This window comes from Arachis hypogaea, chromosome 18, assembly GCF_003086295.3.
Source record: "Arachis hypogaea cultivar Tifrunner chromosome 18, arahy.Tifrunner.gnm2.J5K5, whole genome shotgun sequence".
Classification (NCBI taxonomy): Eukaryota; Viridiplantae; Streptophyta; class Magnoliopsida; order Fabales; family Fabaceae; genus Arachis; species Arachis hypogaea.
In genome coordinates, this window is record NC_092053.1 from 120384604 (window position 1) to 120402867 (window position 18264).

The window sequence follows — 18264 nt, forward strand, 5'->3', positions numbered from 1 at the left end:
AAAAAAATTACGTCAAAGTATTCTATTGTTATTTATTTATTATATATTACTAATTTTACAACTAAAATATGCTATATATCATTCATTATAATTAAAATTAAATCTTTTTCTTTAAAATTAATGAGTTATTTCTTTTTCTTTCTTCTTTTTTCTATCTCATTTTTTCACTTGTTCTACTTCTCTTATATATTATTGTCAATAATTAATTATAAATTTAACAATTAAAATATACAACATGATATTCTCTAATTGCAATTAAAATTAAAATTGAAATATAACTATATTATATTACTAATTTAACAACCAAAATATGTTGCATGACACTCTCTCACTAAAATTGAGATGAAATATTTTCTTCTAAAATTAATAAAACTTGTTTTCTCCATCCTCTTATCTACATCTCTCCCATTCTCTATTTCTCTCTACCATTCTCATTCTATATATAACTTATAATTTATATTTTATATTACTAATTTAACAAACCAAAATATGTCACGAAATATTCTTTCATTATAATTAAAATAAAATATTTCTCTTCAAAATTAACAAACTCTCTCTCTCCTTCTTCTTTGTTATCTTTTTCTCTCTTTTTTCTCTCATTTATTTTCTATCTCTCTTTACATTTATATTATACCAAAAATAAAATTAATAAAATAATATAATTTAAATAAATTCATAAAATTATAAAGAATATATTAAATTTATAATTAAATATAACTAAAAAATATTTCATAATATTATTCACATAAAAAATATATTATTATATACATATTTTTAAATTTTTTATTTAATTTTATATTTTTATTACTTATCTTTTTAATTTATATTTTCTCTTCTTTCAGATATTTATTATATATAATTTATAAAAATATTAATATAATAATTAAATTAAGATTCAATTATTTTAAAAAAATAATTTTAATTTAATTTTATAACTGTCAATATAAATTTTTATATATATTATATATAGAAAGAATTTTTTTTTAAATAATAAACATAAAAATTAATTATTTTTATTTGTGCAATAAATTTTACACTTAATCAAATATAAAAATATAAATATTAAATTTTTTTTAAATTTTAGATAATATATGTTAAAATTAATTTTTAGTAAAAAATTAAACTCTTTCATATGAAATAATTACTAAAAAATTTATTATTTAATTTTTTTTAATTGAAAATTTTTTTTGTTTTATACGTTTTTTTTTATAAAAATAGTTTGATTATATAAATATTTTCTGTCATAATCTATAATATCAAAATAAAATTAATATAATTCTAAAAATTTATATTTCTGTAATATTATTATGAACAAAAATATTAATAGATACTAAATATAAAAATTTTATTTTATTATTTATACAGTGATAAAGACAATTTTTATGTCTAATCGATAAAAGTTTCTACTTATTTGATGATGTACTCCTTGAATGACCAAAAGGTGACTAATGAAATTTGTTTCTAATCGGAAATAATTGCCGACATAATTATTTGTTCGGTTTCTTTTATTTTCTTTCTCGTTTTTTGTTTTTTCTTATTTTTTTAATTTTTTTTTTTTTTTTGTTATTATTGATCTTGAGTTCTTGATTGTCAAGCGACAAATGATAAATTAAAGTAACTACATATGATATAAGGAGACAATTGAAGTCATTAACAAGACAATTAAATTCAACCTTTTCAATGGAGATATAATGATACGGAAAAAAAAATAGATAAGAAGACAAGAATTAAACCGAATAAAAAGATACATTAAAATTAAAATAAAATAAAAAAAATAATTAAATCTGAATATAAAAAAAATATTTTATTTTTTATTTAATTTATTGACACAATAATAAAAAAGAGATTTCTCATTTATCCTAACTTATTCACGTTATTATTTGAGAATTGAATCGAAAGAACTCTTTATTTTTTTATTCAATTTTTTTATATAATAAGAGAGGGACTTACTCAATCTCATTATCCACATATAATTTTATTATTAAATTAAAAGAAGAATTTTCATACTTCTAATATCTGAATTAGGACTACAATAATTTATGAGATATTTATAATCTCTTATTATGTTAAAATAAAAAAAAAATTCTAAATCCATAATATAAGACCCAATTTAGTAACTAAATAAAAAAAATCAAAATATATCAAATTAAATTGAATATTTTTAAAAATATAAATTAATAATTTTTAAATAATAATTAATTTTTTCATATCACAAATATTTGATGTACATATAATTCTTTTTTTCTTTAAAAAGATTCATCCTCAAATGTTTAAAAAGTATATTTGATGTACTTTTTAAATAATTAGTTTATATTTAAAAATATAAATTAATAATTTTTAAATAATAATTGATTTTTTTATATCATAAATATTTGATGTACGTATAATTTTCCTTTTCTTTAAAAGGATTCATTCTCAAATCTTGTAGGTGAAAAAAATATATGAAAAGAACAAATACAAAAAAGATTATTATTTTTTAGTATATATATATATATATTTTGCAGTATATATTTTTTTATTTTATTTTATTTTTTTGATAAACAATGAGATCAATAAGAACGATAAAATAATAATGAGACAACGCAAAAAATAAGAACGATAAAAGTATAAAAAAGAATGGGAGAGACATTAGAATTTTTTTTTTTTGGGGATAAAATCTAAACGCTACTGGAAACAATAAAAAACAATAAGAAATAATAACAATAAGAAAAATGCGAACGAAGGTGAGAACGACACAAACGAGAAAGAAAAAAAAAAGATTAAACAAGAAAATAAGCACAATGAGTGAAAGAGACAAAGCAGAACACACAGCAACAGAGACCGAACCAAGATTTTTTTTTGTACGGAATAAGAAGAATAAATATAGATTAATAAGAATTAATTTAATATCTGATGTGTACGACATTCTCGGAACTAAAACCGACCTATAATCTCGGCCGCAGTATCTTCAGGCTGAGTCAGCCTCATCTTCTAAGGATGGCCCATAACAACAGAATCTACTAAACTGAATGGGCGGTAACTCCTCTCAACAGAAAGATACTAATAACAACTCTAGACCGTAAACATCGGGGCCACTCCACCCTACTCGCCTATAAAATACAAAGAAACGTAACCCACAGGATAGACCTCTCTCTCACTCCTGATTATTATATTTCCCTTTCTATAATAAACGCATATTCTTACTTGAGCGTCGGAGTGCTTTTTGCAGGTACTCCCGCCGCCGTGTTTCAGAAATATCTGAGGACCAGCTACCGCGCTTGCCCCGGCCGGCGTATAAGATCGTCCAGGCCGAGTAGACCTCAAGGACAAGCACACTCCTCAGATCATTCAGGACGGAACATTTGGCGCCCACCGTGGGGCCGAGTCAAGCTAACCCCACTTATTTCTACTATATTTCTATCTCTCGAAGTTTTTTTCTTTGCAGGATTACCCTGACCATAGGTATGACCGACAACGGAGTCCCTCAGCTCACACAAGCCGACCTCATGGCCCAGATGGCTGAACTTCAAGCAGAGGTCAAGAGACTAGCCGAGCTGTCGGCACATAACAGCGCCAACAAACAGGATGAGGGCAATCCCAAAAGCTCGTCCCAGAGTGCGGCTGACTTGTTAATCGCCAACCCTCCAAAGGAGAGACTGACGTTGGATAACCCCTTCTCTGAGGAAATCACAAATTTCCAGATGCCAAAACACTTCACACTACCCTCCTCACTCGAGCCCTATAAGGGGATTGGTGACCCCCGGGCTCACATTAAGAAATTTCAGTCAATGATGTTTTTTAACGGCCCTAACAATGAACCTGTACTTTGCAGAGCTTTCCTGACTTACCTTGACGGGGCCGCTTTACTGTGGTTTTCGAAATTACCCGCAGGTTCGATCTCCTCTTTCGAAGAATTGGCAAAGTCTTTCATCGACTATTTTGCTGCGGCACGAATATACGTCCATGGATCGGATTATCTTGGCACCATTCGCCAAGGTCCTCAGGAGAGCTTGAAGGACTATCTGACCAGATTTGCAGAGGCGACAATGGAGATACCCGACCTGGACCCCGCCGTCCACCTACACGCACTTAAGGCCGGTCTCCGACCTGGAAAGTTTAGGGAAACCATCGCGATCACCAAACCACGGACGTTGGAAGAGTTCAGGGAGAGGGCGGCAGGACAAATGGAAATCGAAGAATTACGCGAGGCCAACAAAACGGAAAGAAGACCCAGGAGAGAAGAAGACCGAACATCAAGGTCGCCCCATAACAAAGACCTCGGCAAACCATTCAAACTTACTCCGAAATTTGACAATTACACCAGATTCAACACGAGAAGGGAAAGGATAATCAAAGAAATACTCAATGCCAAAATCATAAAACCTCCAGTAAGAGCAGGTAGTTATCAAGACCAGAGGTTCGTAGACAAAAGAAAATACTGTGCTTTCCACCAGAAATACGGACACACGACCGACGAATGCATAATAGCCAAAGACCTCTTGGAGAGACTTGCTCGACAAGGCCTACTAGACAAGTACATTGAAGGAAGAAAACATAAAGGGGATGATAGAGACAAGGAGGAGCGACAACCGACCCCAGTCAACAAAGAAACTAACAAATGGTCGAATAGCAGCCAACCCAAAACAGTCATAAATTGCATATCTGAAGGATTTGCCGGAGGCGGTGAAACAACATCGGCAAGGAAACGCAGTTACCGAGCTATGCTGGCCATCGAAGGGGCAGCATCACTAAACAATCAGGAGACACCAGATCTAGAAATCACTTTCAACAAAACAGACATATGTTCGGCCGCCCCACACCTAGACGATCCAGTGGTAATCTCCATCCAAATAGGCGATCTTTTGGTAAGAAAAGTCCTTTTAGACCCAGGTAGTAGCGCAGACGTTCTCTTTTATTCTACCTTCTTAAAAATGAACTTATCTAAAAAACTGATACAACCCTCATCTGGAGAACTAGTGGGGTTCTCCGGAGAGAGGGTACCAATAAAAGGGTATATATGGCTAAAAACGACAATAGGTGAAAACCCGTTATCCCGAACCCTTGATATACAATACCTGATAGTTGACTGCATTAGTCCCTATAATATTATTCTCGGGAGACCTGCTCTGAACATGTTCAGAGCAGTGATATCAACTTTTCATCTATGTGTTAAGTTTCAGGCACAAGACGGCAGGATAGCAACGATCCACTCAGACCGACAACAAGCTCGGCAGTGCTACAACTCTAGCCTAAAAAGATCGGACACGAGACAGAGGCAACACGAGGTCAAAGCAATCCAAACCAGAGAAGAAATCTTATCCCTAGCCGAACTTGACCCCCGGGGAGACGCACAGGAAAGACCCCAACCAACGGACGAACTTCAGAAAATCCAACTGACATCAAAATCAGAACAAGTAACATACATCGGTCAAGCACTCCAAGGGCAAGACAGGGCAGATCTCATCAAGTTACTACAGGCCAACTCTGACCTGTTCGCTTGGACCCGGCCGACATGCCAGGAATCAATCCAGACGTCATCTGTCACAAACTCGCCACCAACCTGTCAAACCGACCTATAGCTCAGAGGAAAAGAAACCTCGGAGCTGAGAAGTCAAAGGCAGCCTTAGAGGAAACCACTAAACTCTTACAAGCCAATTTCATCAGGGAGATCCGCTTCACCACATGGCTCTCAAATGTGGTAATGGTAAGAAAGAACTCAGGTAAATGGCGCATGTGCGTCGATTTTACAGATTTAAATAAAGCATGCCCTAAAGATGCCTACCCTTTACCATGCATTGACAAGCTTGTCGACAACGCATCAGGTTTCGAAAGCTTAAGCTTCATGGATGCATACTCTGGGTATAATCAGATACTCATGCATCCTGAAGACCAAAGCAAAACAGCATTCATAACCGAGCATGGAAACTTTTGTTACCGAGTAATGCCATTTGGCTTAAAGAATGCAGGTGCAACCTATCAACGCTTAATGGACAAAGTCTTCCATCACCAAATAGGACGCAACATGGAAATCTACGTAGACGACATGGTCGCCAAGACCAGAAAAGAAGAATCACATTGCAAAGACCTCGGCGAGATATTCGAACAAATCCGAGCTTATAATATGAGACTAAACCCGGAAAGGTGTGCTTTTGGGGTAAAAGGAGGAAAGTTCCTTGGATTCATGCTTACCTCACGAGGAATCGAGGCGAACCCCGAGAAGTGTTCGGCAGTCCTCAATATGACGAGCCCTAAAACAGTAAAAGAAGTACAACAACTGGCCGGGAGGATAGCGGCGTTATCTCGATTTTTACCTGCGGCATCAAACCGAGCATATCACCTTTTCCAAACAATATCGAAGAACAAAAAGTTTCATTGGACAGAAGAAGGCGAGAAGGCATTCTCCGAGCTTAAAGCAATTCTATCAACACCACCCGTGCTGCAAAGACCAGAAATCGGTAAACCATTATATTTATACTTGTCTATTTCTAATTATTCTATAAGCTCGGCCCTTGTGCGTGAAACAGGGAAAACACAACAGCCAGTGTACTTCGTCAGCAGAGTCATGCAACCAGCAGAGCAACGATATCCGAGGATAGAACAACTCGCCCTAACACTGGTAATCACAGCAAGGAGACTTAGACACTACTTTCAAAGCCACACAATCATAGTGAGGACAAACCAACCACTAAGACAGATACTGATGAAGCCAGAACTGGCCGGACGCCTCACCAAATGGTCCATTGAACTTTCAGAGTTCGACATCCAGTTCCAACCTAGGTCGGCACTCAAAGCACAAGTGCTGGCCGACTTCATCTCAGAACTAACAACCAATGAACACGACAAGTCTTGGGAACTTCATGTTGACGGAGCATCAAGCCGAGAAGGAAGTGGAGCAGGGGTAATCCTCAAGGAGGGAGACAAAGTAATAGCCGAACAAGCACTCCAATTCCATTTCCCAGCCAGCAACAACCAAGCCGAATATGAAGCCCTCATTGCAGGACTCAAACTCGCCTTGAGCCTCCAAGTACGAAGCTTGACAACACATTGTGACTCCCTCCTCGTGGTCCAACAAATCCGAGGAGAATTTCAGGTAAAAGATCCCTTGCTAGAGCAATACTGGCTCATAGCAAAGGATCTTATTTCAAAATTCGACGCATTTAGCATACTGCATGTTTATAGAGGAAAAAATGTAAGAGCGGATGTACTATCCAAGCTCGGAGCCACTAGGGCAGACACACAAACATCCACACTAACACAACTCTCACTAAAAAAGCCAAGCACTAATTTATTACATGTGGAGAACATTAACCGCCTCCATGAGTGGAGGACTCCTTTCCTTGACTACATTAATACAGGCGCTATACCAAGAGACGAACTTAAACCACAACACTTCAGACAAAAGGCAAGCTTTTACATGAGCATAGAAGGAAAACTATATAGACGAGGGCTCTCACAACCTCTGCTAAAATGCTTAAGCAAAGACGAAGCAAAAGAGGTAATGGACGAAGTCCACGAGGGAGTCTGTGGAAACCACATCGGAGGACGAGCACTGGCAGCTAAGATCGTCCGAACCGGTTATTACTGGCCAACCATAAAAAGGGATTGCATAACAAAAGTCAAAACATGTGACAACTGTCAGAAACATGCAGCTATTTCCACAAAGCCAGCCGAGCTACTACATAGCATGGAGGTAAGCTGGCCATTTCACAGATGGGGGCTGGATATCCTCGGTCCATTCCCAATAGCACCGGGCCAGGTAAAATTTCTTTTAGTAGCAATCGATTATTTCTCAAAATGGATAGAGGCGCAACCATTAGCACGGATAACAGCCGAAAAGGTACGATCATTTATATGGAAAAACATTATATGCCGATTTGGAATACCCAGGGAGATAATATCTGATAATGGTAGGCAGTTCACAGATAATAAACTCGGCTCGTTTCTAAAAAACTTTTACATAAAGCATCATTTTAGCTCGGTCGAGCACCCACAAACCAATGGGCAGGCCGAGGCTGCTAACCGAGTAATATTGCAGGCAATAAAGAAAAAACTAAATGATGCAAAAGGGGAATGGGCGGAACGGATCCCAGAAATATTGTGGGGATACAACACAACAATACAAACAACTACGGGCGAGACACCTTTCAAGCTAGTCTATGGGTCCGAAGCACTAATCCCCATTGAGGTTGGAGTCCCCACCCTGAGAACCGAGCTATACGACGAACAACGCAACTTACAGGCAAGGAATGCCGAACTTGATCTAGCCGAAGAGACCAGGGAGCTAGCAGCCATTAGACAAAGAGCAATAAAACAAATAATAGAAAGAAAGCACAACAAAAGGGTATTGCCGAAGACATTCACGGAAGGTGACTTAGTCCTCAGACGAACAGAGGTAGCTAGACGTCCCCCAGCTCACGGGAAGCTCGCCGCAAACTGGGAAGGTCCATTCCGAGTAAACAAGGTGCTCGGCATGGGAGCTTACCAACTGCAAACATTACAAGGCAAACCAATATCTGGAACCTGGAATATCTCTTCTTTGAAGATGTACCAATCTTAAGTTGTACAAATTGCGGATGAGGGTACTCTTTTTCCCCTTTAGAGCTTTTTCTCCCGAAAAATAGGGTTTTTGCCTAAGGAGGGTTTTAATGAGGCCTGACGCACAATATACTCTATTATCAATAATCAAATTCAATCAAACGCGTCATACTTCGTCCAAATATTCAAAAAACACAAATGATGCCGTTACCAACTATCGCACTTACTACTATAACAAAGCAAAATAACAAACACAAAACGTAAGCCGACCTAAACATGGTCGAAAACCAGTCAACAAAGTTCAAACTCGGAATATCTCGTTCCCAACTACATAAGTCAGTCTACAAAGAAAACAAATGACCAAACTAAGGGGGAGGGGGGACATTCTCATCATGCTCCTCCGCCGTCCCGTCAACAACTAACTTCCCGTTTGCTACTACCTTCGTCATATCAAGACGACCAATATCAAACTCCGGAGCCAACAGAGAAATCTGGCTTACAGCTCGGTCGAATCCATAAGAGAACATCTCCATGTTATTTTCCTCCAACTCAAGAACACGAGCCGTGAGACCACCCTTGGCGACATCATTTTCCATCACCTCAGACTGCAATAGTCGAATCTGATCTCTCAGCCGAGTTACCTCTTCCTCCGATTCCTTCGCCATCGCAACAGCACTAACAACAACATCATCTCTCTCTTTTACCGACCTCTCCAGTTCATCAATCTTAGCCTTATATGTCCTCTCAACAGCGGCAGCCTTTTCTACAACCCCCTGGTGTTCGGAGCCAATGAGCTCGGTAGTGCGACCAACACACATCAAGCGAGAACCAATGATCTACAACCATCACACCAAAATAAGAACAAAGCCCTAAAGAAAGATCAAAGTAAAATTCAAATAATGCAAACGAACCTGAACAAATTTGCCAAGACTTTCCATACCAACACGACGAGTCATAAGCATATCCCCGGGTATTGAGAGGCCCGATCAGAAAGCTCAGCAAAGTTGAACTGTTCACTCCAGAGAGAATGAGAGTTCGACCCCGCAATGAAGCCATGAAGTTTCTTCTGCCGATCAAAGGCAGGATCACTACCGCCAACGACTTCCTGGTCAGCCTCAGAAATAACCTCCAAAGATATGTCATCCCTCTTTCTTTTAAACGAAGACGCTGGACGGCTAACAGAAGAAAAGGCTTGCCCGCCACCTTCCTTATGCTCGGCGGGACCAACAGTTTTATCCTTTTTCTTGTTTAAAAAGGTCTGTAACTTCAGAGGGTCCAAGAGAGGTACTCGCCCACCTACAGGATAATCACCAACATCAGTAAAACCATACAAACAGTTATACAAATAAAAAGCAAACGAAACATTACCTATATACATTTTCAAACCCTCAACATCGCCAGAATCATAAAAACGCAGAATATCAGCAATAGACATACACTCCCCAGCAGCAACACTCTCAACCAAAAAATCCAACAAAAACTCCTCCTCTTCGCTCCGCTCAGAAGCCTCGAGAATCTGACTCGGCTCAGAGCACCAATAAAGGGGAAATTTTTCACAAAGCTCGTCATCCAGATAAAACGGATACTCTGACTCAACAGACCGGACTTTGACAAAAAGTGATTTGAAGTTTTTAAAGGAAGATTTGTAAAGAAGGAATACAGAACGACCAGGAAAGCTACTAAAACAGACCCACAAACCCTTTCGAGTACCCTTTGCTTGAAACAAAGAGAAGAACAATGTCAAAGAACAAGGGAAAGATAGATAATCCATTAAAATCTGAAAGGCACGAAGGAACGCCCAGGAGTTAGGGTGTAACTGCGAAGGAGCGCAGTTCAGTTGGGTAAGAACATCACATTCAAAGGGAGAAAACGGAAATCTCACACCAAGCTCAACCATGCATGGAGTATACATATAAAAATACAACCAATCTCCCCTTCTCTCGTAAACCCTATCATCACTAGAGCACGGGAGAAGTTCAACAGTGACCTCAGAACCCCTCCTTACGAAATCTACTCCTCTTAACTCAGAAAGGGAGTCAACACTAGTGAAGGAGGACGACCGGGTCCTAACGTCCTCATTAACCCAGTGGTAAGGATCGTCTTCCCTAACCTCTACAGCCTTTAACTTCTCTTTCAATTTCTCCCCTGCCATGGACTCACAGAAACTGTAACAGTAAAAGATAGAAAGCACTAACCTTTCGAAGACATAGCGAGATAAAACGGGAAGGAAGACGAAATAGCAGGGCGTAAGTTCCAAAAGAGGCGTTTATTGCAAGCCCACTATATTAGTGGGCAACTTAAATCCATACCCACTACAAACATGGGGAACCAAAACGACATCAACATACAATAAAAGCGACACAGTTTTCCAAAACACAAAAACCCAAAAAAACACCTTCGACACAACAAGCAGGCCCACCAAGCATTTACCGTGCAAAAGGAGAAACCAAATATTCAAAACACTCAAAAAGCTCCACTGCCGTGCCTATACGCAACACCAGCCGAGCTTGGGGGCTATGATGTGTACGACATTCTCGGAACTAAAACCGACCTATAATCTCGGCCGCAGTATCCTCAGGCTGAGTCAGCCTCATCTTCTAAGGATGGCCCATAACAACAGAATCCACTAAACTGAATGGGCGGTAACTCCTCTCAACAGAAAGATACTAATAACAACTCTAGACCGTAAACATCGGGGCCACTCCACCCTACTCGCCTATAAAATACAAAGAAACGTAACCCACAGGATAGACCTCTCTCTCACTCCTGATTATTATATTTCCCTTTCTATAATAAACGCATATTCTTACTTGAGCGTCGGAGTACTTTTTGCAGGTACTCCCGCCGCCGTGTTTCAGAAATATCTGAGGACCAGCTACCGCGCTTGCCCCGGCCGGCGTATAAGATCGTCCAGGCCGAGTAGACCTCAAGGACAAGCACACTCCTCAGATCATTCAGGACGGAACAATATCTAAATTATGATATTAAATAATAAAAAATAAAAAAAATAAAAAGATAAAAATTGACATAAAAAATAAATTGAAATTAAAAAAATAAAAATAAAAAATAAAGAGATAGGTTGAAATTAAATATAAAGATAATCATTTTACTTTTTATTCAATTTCTTAATACAACAAAAAAGAGGTTCTTTAATTTAATTGGTCAACAGCATAGTTTGAAAATTAAATAAAATAGACTCCTCAACCTTCTATCTAATTTTCCGTGCAATAAGAAAAAGACTCACTCAACTTTATTTGTTCACACAATGATTTTATCATGAAACAAAAAAAGTATTTTGACACTCTTCTAATCACTGAATATGACGACTACAATAGTTTATGAGATATTTATAACCTCTTATTAGGCTAAAACTAAAAAAATCTTAAACCCACAAATATAAAGTCCAATTTAGTAACTAAATAAACAAAATCAAAATATATCAAATTAAATTGAACATTTAAAAAAAATAAATTAATAACTTTTAAATAATACTTGAACTCTTCATATCACGAACATTTGAAGCACGTATTATTTTTCCCCTTCAAAAAAGATTTATCCTCAATTCTTGTAGCTGAAAAATAGTGTATAAAAAGAATAAATAAAAGAAAGATAATTTCTGTATTTTTCTTTTTTTTATTTTTTCTTTTTTATTTTTTTTCAAATTGAATAAAAAAGATACATTAAAATTAAAAAGGTAAACAAAAGGGATAGATTGAAATTAAATACAAAGATAATCACTCTATTTTCTACCCACTTTTTTTATGGAACAAGAAAGAGACTTCTCAACCTGACTTGTCCACATCATAGTTTGAGAATTGAATCGAAGGGACTCCTCGATCAACCTTCTACCCAATTTTCCGATGCAACTAAGAGATGGACTCACAATTTCAATTGTCCACATTATGGTTTTATTACCAAATCAAAAGGGAAATTTTCACACCTCTAATATCTAAATTACGACTACAATAACTTATAAAGTACTTATAATCTCTTATTATGTTAAGAGTTGTTGAGTTAAGAAATTAACTAAATTAATTAGTGATGACAAACATTATTTTTGGGCAAAATAAATAATTAGTGTTGATTAATTATATTTACTTATTACTAATTATTTATTGTTGCAGGCCAAATTTCAATAGCCCAAATGGAACAAAAAGCAATCAACAAAATGTTGGGCTGAAAGCAAAATTAAGAGCCCAAGAAAAAGCAAAGAAAGAAGCCAAAGAAATCAAATCGGACCAAGCATACCAATACCCGATCCAAGCCCGATCTGGTTTCAGAAAAGCAAATCCCTCTCTTTTGCTTAACCAAAAGCAACGTTCATCTCTCTCTGACCAAGTCAAATCAGCTTCAGAAAAGTAAGAACGAGAAAGAGAGAGAGAGAGCTTCTTCACCAAGATAAGTCACCAAAGAAGCAAGAAAGAGAAACTAAGCTTGAAAGGCAGAAGTCATCTCAACAAATACAAACCAAATCAAGCTTAGGTTATAGGTAAATCTTTTCCTCATACATGCAACTCGGTGTCATCTCTTCTTCCCAACTCTCTGCTCTATCCGAAATGGGATACAAGGGAAAGAGGATTTCTGTTCTTCCCTGCTGTGTATCTACGGTCTTAAACAAGACTTGGGGACTAAGTTGGTTTTCAAGGGCTCAGATCAAGTTGACCTTTGGAAGATTTCTATGGTTGCTGTTTCATGGCTTTCGGTCAAGATGAGGAAGTCAGAGGGAAAGTTTCTTCTCTAAGGATTAAGGTGAAAAAGTGATTATGTGGGTTGGTGAAGCTCAAGGCTCAAGGTGTTGACCTTGGAAGAAGAACCAAGCAACATGCAAGGAGATAAAAGAAGCTTGCTGTTCATTCAGAAGGCAAGGAGAAAAAAACAGAGTGTGAGAACAGTTCTGAAAGGAAGTTCCTCTACTTGGATAATGCTTTCTTTCAAAGAAGCATTCGGCCAATACTGAAGAACTTAAGCTAAGGTTTGCGAATCTGGTTTTGCACATAGCAAAGAGGCTGCTGATGAAGTCAATCTCCTTCATGTTTTACTGATTGTAATGTGCTTTTCTAAGTTTATCTTTCTGTAATTTCTTGAGAGAAAAGGCATTGTGAGAAAGCTTAAGAAAAAGCCATGAGTGAAAAAAAGGCTGAGAGATACACTTGAGAGAAAAGCCTAGAGTTATTTTCTGATTTCTTTAGGTTGATTAAGTGTCTTGTATCTTGTACCTGTAAGGTATCCCTTTCTTAGTTGGGTTAGCACTAAGAGGAATAGTTAGGTATTAGCATAGCCAATGTCAAGTTAGGTTAGAACTTGAATGTGAAAGGATTGGGTCAATCCTGTGAAATTGGTGTATGTAATACTGTTAACTATAGTGAAATTCTTCCATAGTTGTGGAGGAGACTGGACGTAGGTTGCATAGCACAAGGCAACCGAACCAGGATACATGCTGGTGTTAGCTTTTCTCTTCTCTGCTGTGTTCTGTTTTCTGATATTCATGAGACAAAAATAAATTGTCTCATAAATTTCCGCTGCTGAGTACAAACAGAATAAGAATTGAAAGTTTGTTTAAAAAGGATAATAACAGCAACTTAAAAGGAAGGCATAGATTCAACCCCCCTTCTCTAAGCCTACCACAACCTTCAAGAGTACTGCTACACATATAAGTCTTTTTGGCATACAAGTTATACAAGTCACTTACATAACGTGCACGCGTTCCTTCTCCTCCTCCTCCTCTTATTCCTTCTTCTTCTCCTTATCTGTGTTTCTCTTCCTTTTTCTTTGCATGTTTCATCTTCATCGTCGTTTTCTTTATTATTGTTGTTGTTGCTGCATTTTTTTTCCTCCTCTTTTTTCTATTGATTTTGCAACAATATGTATTTTTTTCTTCTTTGTTTGAATTTTTCCTCCCAAGAAAAATTATGAGAATATGAAATAAGAAAATGAAGAAGAAGAAGTGGCAGAAGATGAGGAGGAGGAAGATGAAGAATTTTGAATTATGCAGAACTTATCAGCACACATACACAGAAAATTCTTAAACAATACACTTGAATATTTTCGTGTTACACCCAAATATCTTTGTATTACCCAAATTTGCTGCAAATACAGAAAAATATTTCCTCTAATGCTGCATTTTTTCTTCTTTTTTTTCTTATTTTTTTCTTTTAGTTGAATGAACGTAAGTTCATCATCTTCCAAGTAATTTTGCAGCATTATGTGTGTTTTTCTTCTTCTTTGTTTGATTTTTTTTTTGTTTTTATTCTTGTTAAAAGAGTAAAACAAAAAAAAATTTGAGAAGGTAAAATAAAAAGAAAAAGATGAATAAGAAAAGAAGAAGAAGATGGTGATGATGATGGAAAAAAAGAAGCAGCTGAAGATAAAAAAGAGGAAGAGGAAGAGTTTTAAATTATGTAGAACTTATTAGTATATATACACCAAAAATTCTTAAACAATACACTCGAATATCTTCGTGTTATACCCAAATTTGCTGCAAATACAGAAAAATGTTTCCTCTAGTGCTGCATTATTTTTTCTTCTTCTTTTCTTCCTTATTTCTTTCTTTCTTTCAGTTAAATGAATGCAAGTTCATCATTTTTTAAGTAATTTTGCAGCATTATGTGCTTCTTCTTTGTTTGATTTTTTTGTTTTTATTCTTGTTAAAAGTGTAAAACAAGAAGAAACTAAGAAGAAGAAGAAGAAGAAGATGATGATGATGATGATGATGATGATGATGATGATGATGATGATGATGATGATGATGATGATGATGATGATGATGAGAATGAGGGAGAAGAAGAGTTTTGAATTATGCAGAATTTATCAGCAACATACACAAAAAATTCTTAACAATACACTCAAATATCTTCGTGTTACACCCAAATTTGCTACAAATACAGAAAAATATTTTCTTTAATGCAGAAGTTTTACATTACATTCAATTTAAACCATCAACGATGAAATATTATTCACCTACAAAATCATAAACTACTAACGAAAAAATTAACTAGAATTGAACCACACCTCAGTCACTTGATTGGATTTAAAACAATAATAATTTTCGTTCTAGTTTAATTGATAATCTAAACTTGAATTATTCATTATTTTCAACAATAATATAACTGATGATAGAGGAGAAGGAGGAAAAAGAAGGAGGAGAAGAAATTCCAATGAAAAAAAAAGAGGAAGAAGAGGAGGAGGACATGGTATTGGTGACGATGATAACGAAAGAAAGAAAAAAAACGTACAGCAATGACACGAAGAAGAACGTACGCACGTAAATATAAATAACTTGTATAAAAAATGACTTGTATGCAGAAAATAACTCTTATGTTAAAATAAAAGAAACCCTAAACCCATAATATAAGATCTAATTTAGTAACTAAATAAATAAAATCAAAATAAATCAAATTAAATTAAATATTTTAAAAATATAAATTAATAATTTTTAATTAATACTTAATTTTTTTATATCACGAATTTAAAACACGTGTCACATAGGTCAACAGTATAAAATCTTGAAGCTCACCATTCAAGAAATTGATAATAAACAATCGAAGTGTTCGGCTAAAATGGACACTTGAATATGAGAAAATCAATCATAATATGCTCTATGTGGCTACATGGAACACTTTGACAATTGTACTAAAGATATGGATGGTCATCTTCTAAAAAGGCATAATTACTAAAATTAAAAGCATAAATACTTAAAATGATTGTAAGAAATTTTAGATTAAATATTTTAATCTCTAACAAGTTTTTATTATTTAAAAATTACTCTGGTCAGATAATTTTTTTTCATCGTTTTTAATTAAAATTTTAATATGGGTTGAATAAATAAATTTTTAATAAATTTTATTACAAGATAAGTAAATCCCAAAAAATATACTCTAAGATAAATGAGTCTTCTTTTAAAGTAATAGAGATGTAATGAAATCACTTATTCCAAAAGTTTAAGTTGATAGGAGAAAGTAATATTATTAATTGTTATATTACTCATCTTCAAACAAGAGTCTCTTTTAGATTTGTTGGATTTTTTTACATAGATTTTCAAAAGAAACATTTTTTTTTTCACTTTTGAAGTTTACTAATGATTGAACTCTTGACCTTTTGGACATAGAACTTTGATACTATGTCATGAAATCACTCATCCCAAAAGTTTAAGCTGATAAGAGAAGACAACATTAATAGTTATATTTTTAATATGAGGGACCAATTTATTTGACTAAAGTGATTTTTGAGGACTTCAAAAAAAAATTTGTTTAAGTATTAAAATGAAAAAAAATATTATTTATATACTAAAATTAGCTACTAAAATAAGTTATTAAAATCAGTCACTAATTCACTATATGTATCTGTATATAAATACATATGTAGTTTAATTTATTTTAATATATATTTTATATTCTAATGTGTATTCTATCTTAGTGTCTGATTTTAGTATATACCTAACAAAATTATTTAAAATATCCAATAAAAACTTTCCTACGATTAATTTAGATATTTATCTAATTTAAAATAAATAATTTATGTGGAATTTTTATTTTTAATATTGGGACGAAATTGGTGTAATCCACCAAAATGCCAAAAAATTGTGTTTGACGCCGTTGTGGGAATTTCTGATGGCTATAAGAAAATGTTACTATCATTTTTCCATCCACGTCACTATCGTCACAAAACATTAATGATGTTTTCTGTGCATGGCTAACACGTGGCTGACGGACTCTCTTTTTTCAGCGTGAAATTTTTTCACCCTAGTAACTATCTTTTTTTTACCATTTTTTTTCTCTTCCCAGTTTCATAAAACGACTCTCTTCCATCATTGTCATTCTTATTCCACCAAAAATAAGCAAACCTATCAAAAACAAACAAAGCGATAGTACTATCTCATCAGTCACCACAACTAAATCAAAGCCATTCAGATAAATACTTGTATGTGTTAGTTATTGTTTTTTTGAACTGAAAGTGAATTTTAATTTTTTTAAAAAAAATTAGTGTAAGGTTTTGTAATTTTTTTAGGTTATTTTGTTATTGATTAACAGTAAGTTAATTAATTGTTAGCTAGTAGTAGTACCGGGTTAGTACAGGTGTTAGTTAGTGTTAGGATTAGTTTTAGTAAATTAATTATTGTTAGTGACTTAGTGTTAGTGTTAACGTTAAAGTTAGTGTTATTTAAAATAGCTGTTTTTAAAAATAAGATTATTTATGTATTAAATTATTAATAGTTGATTTTATTAATGTTTGGTCTTTTTTTAAAAAATATTTTTACTTTATAATTCATTTATTATTTTATTAATTAAAAAAGAATTATTTAATAATTTTCAAAAAATTTTTTACATAAAACATTAGTTTCAATGATTATTAATTTATATTTTAGTTTTTCTTAAAATATTTAATTAAATATGAATCATTATTGAAAAAAGTATTAAAAAATAGAATTATTTAATAATTATTTTAATTTTTTATTTTACATAAAACATTAGTTTCAATTATTATTAATTTATGTTTTTAGTGATGTTAGTTTTGGTTAAAATATCTTCTAATTAAATCTGAACTATTATTAGAAAATAGAATTAATTATAGTGACGTTACTTTTTTATTATTATTATTATTATTATTATTATTATTATTATTATTATTATTATTATTATTAATTTTTAGGATATATTAATTTTGGTTTTATTTAGAATATTTTTAAATAAAGAAAAACAGAATTATTAACATTAACAATTAGGATAGATATATTTATAATAAAATATCATTCAT

At 34.2% G+C, this 18264-nt stretch overlaps 1 protein-coding gene across 1 annotated transcript; it reads left to right on the forward strand.

The window, feature by feature from the left end:
• Positions 1 to 3443: 3443 nt before the first annotated feature.
• LOC140181446 (uncharacterized) lies at positions 3444 to 5558 on the forward strand. The gene has a single exon (XM_072225020.1). The coding sequence runs from the start codon at positions 3444 to 3446 to the stop codon at positions 5556 to 5558; it is 2115 nt and encodes a 704-aa protein (XP_072081121.1).
• The last annotated feature ends 12706 nt before the right edge of the window (positions 5559 to 18264 follow it).

Bases quoted from the DNA above. Each gene is read 5' to 3' on its own strand.
- LOC140181446 (XM_072225020.1), top strand. From the start codon at position 3,444: ATGACCGACAACGGAGTCCCTCAGCTCACACAAGCCGACCTCATGGCC.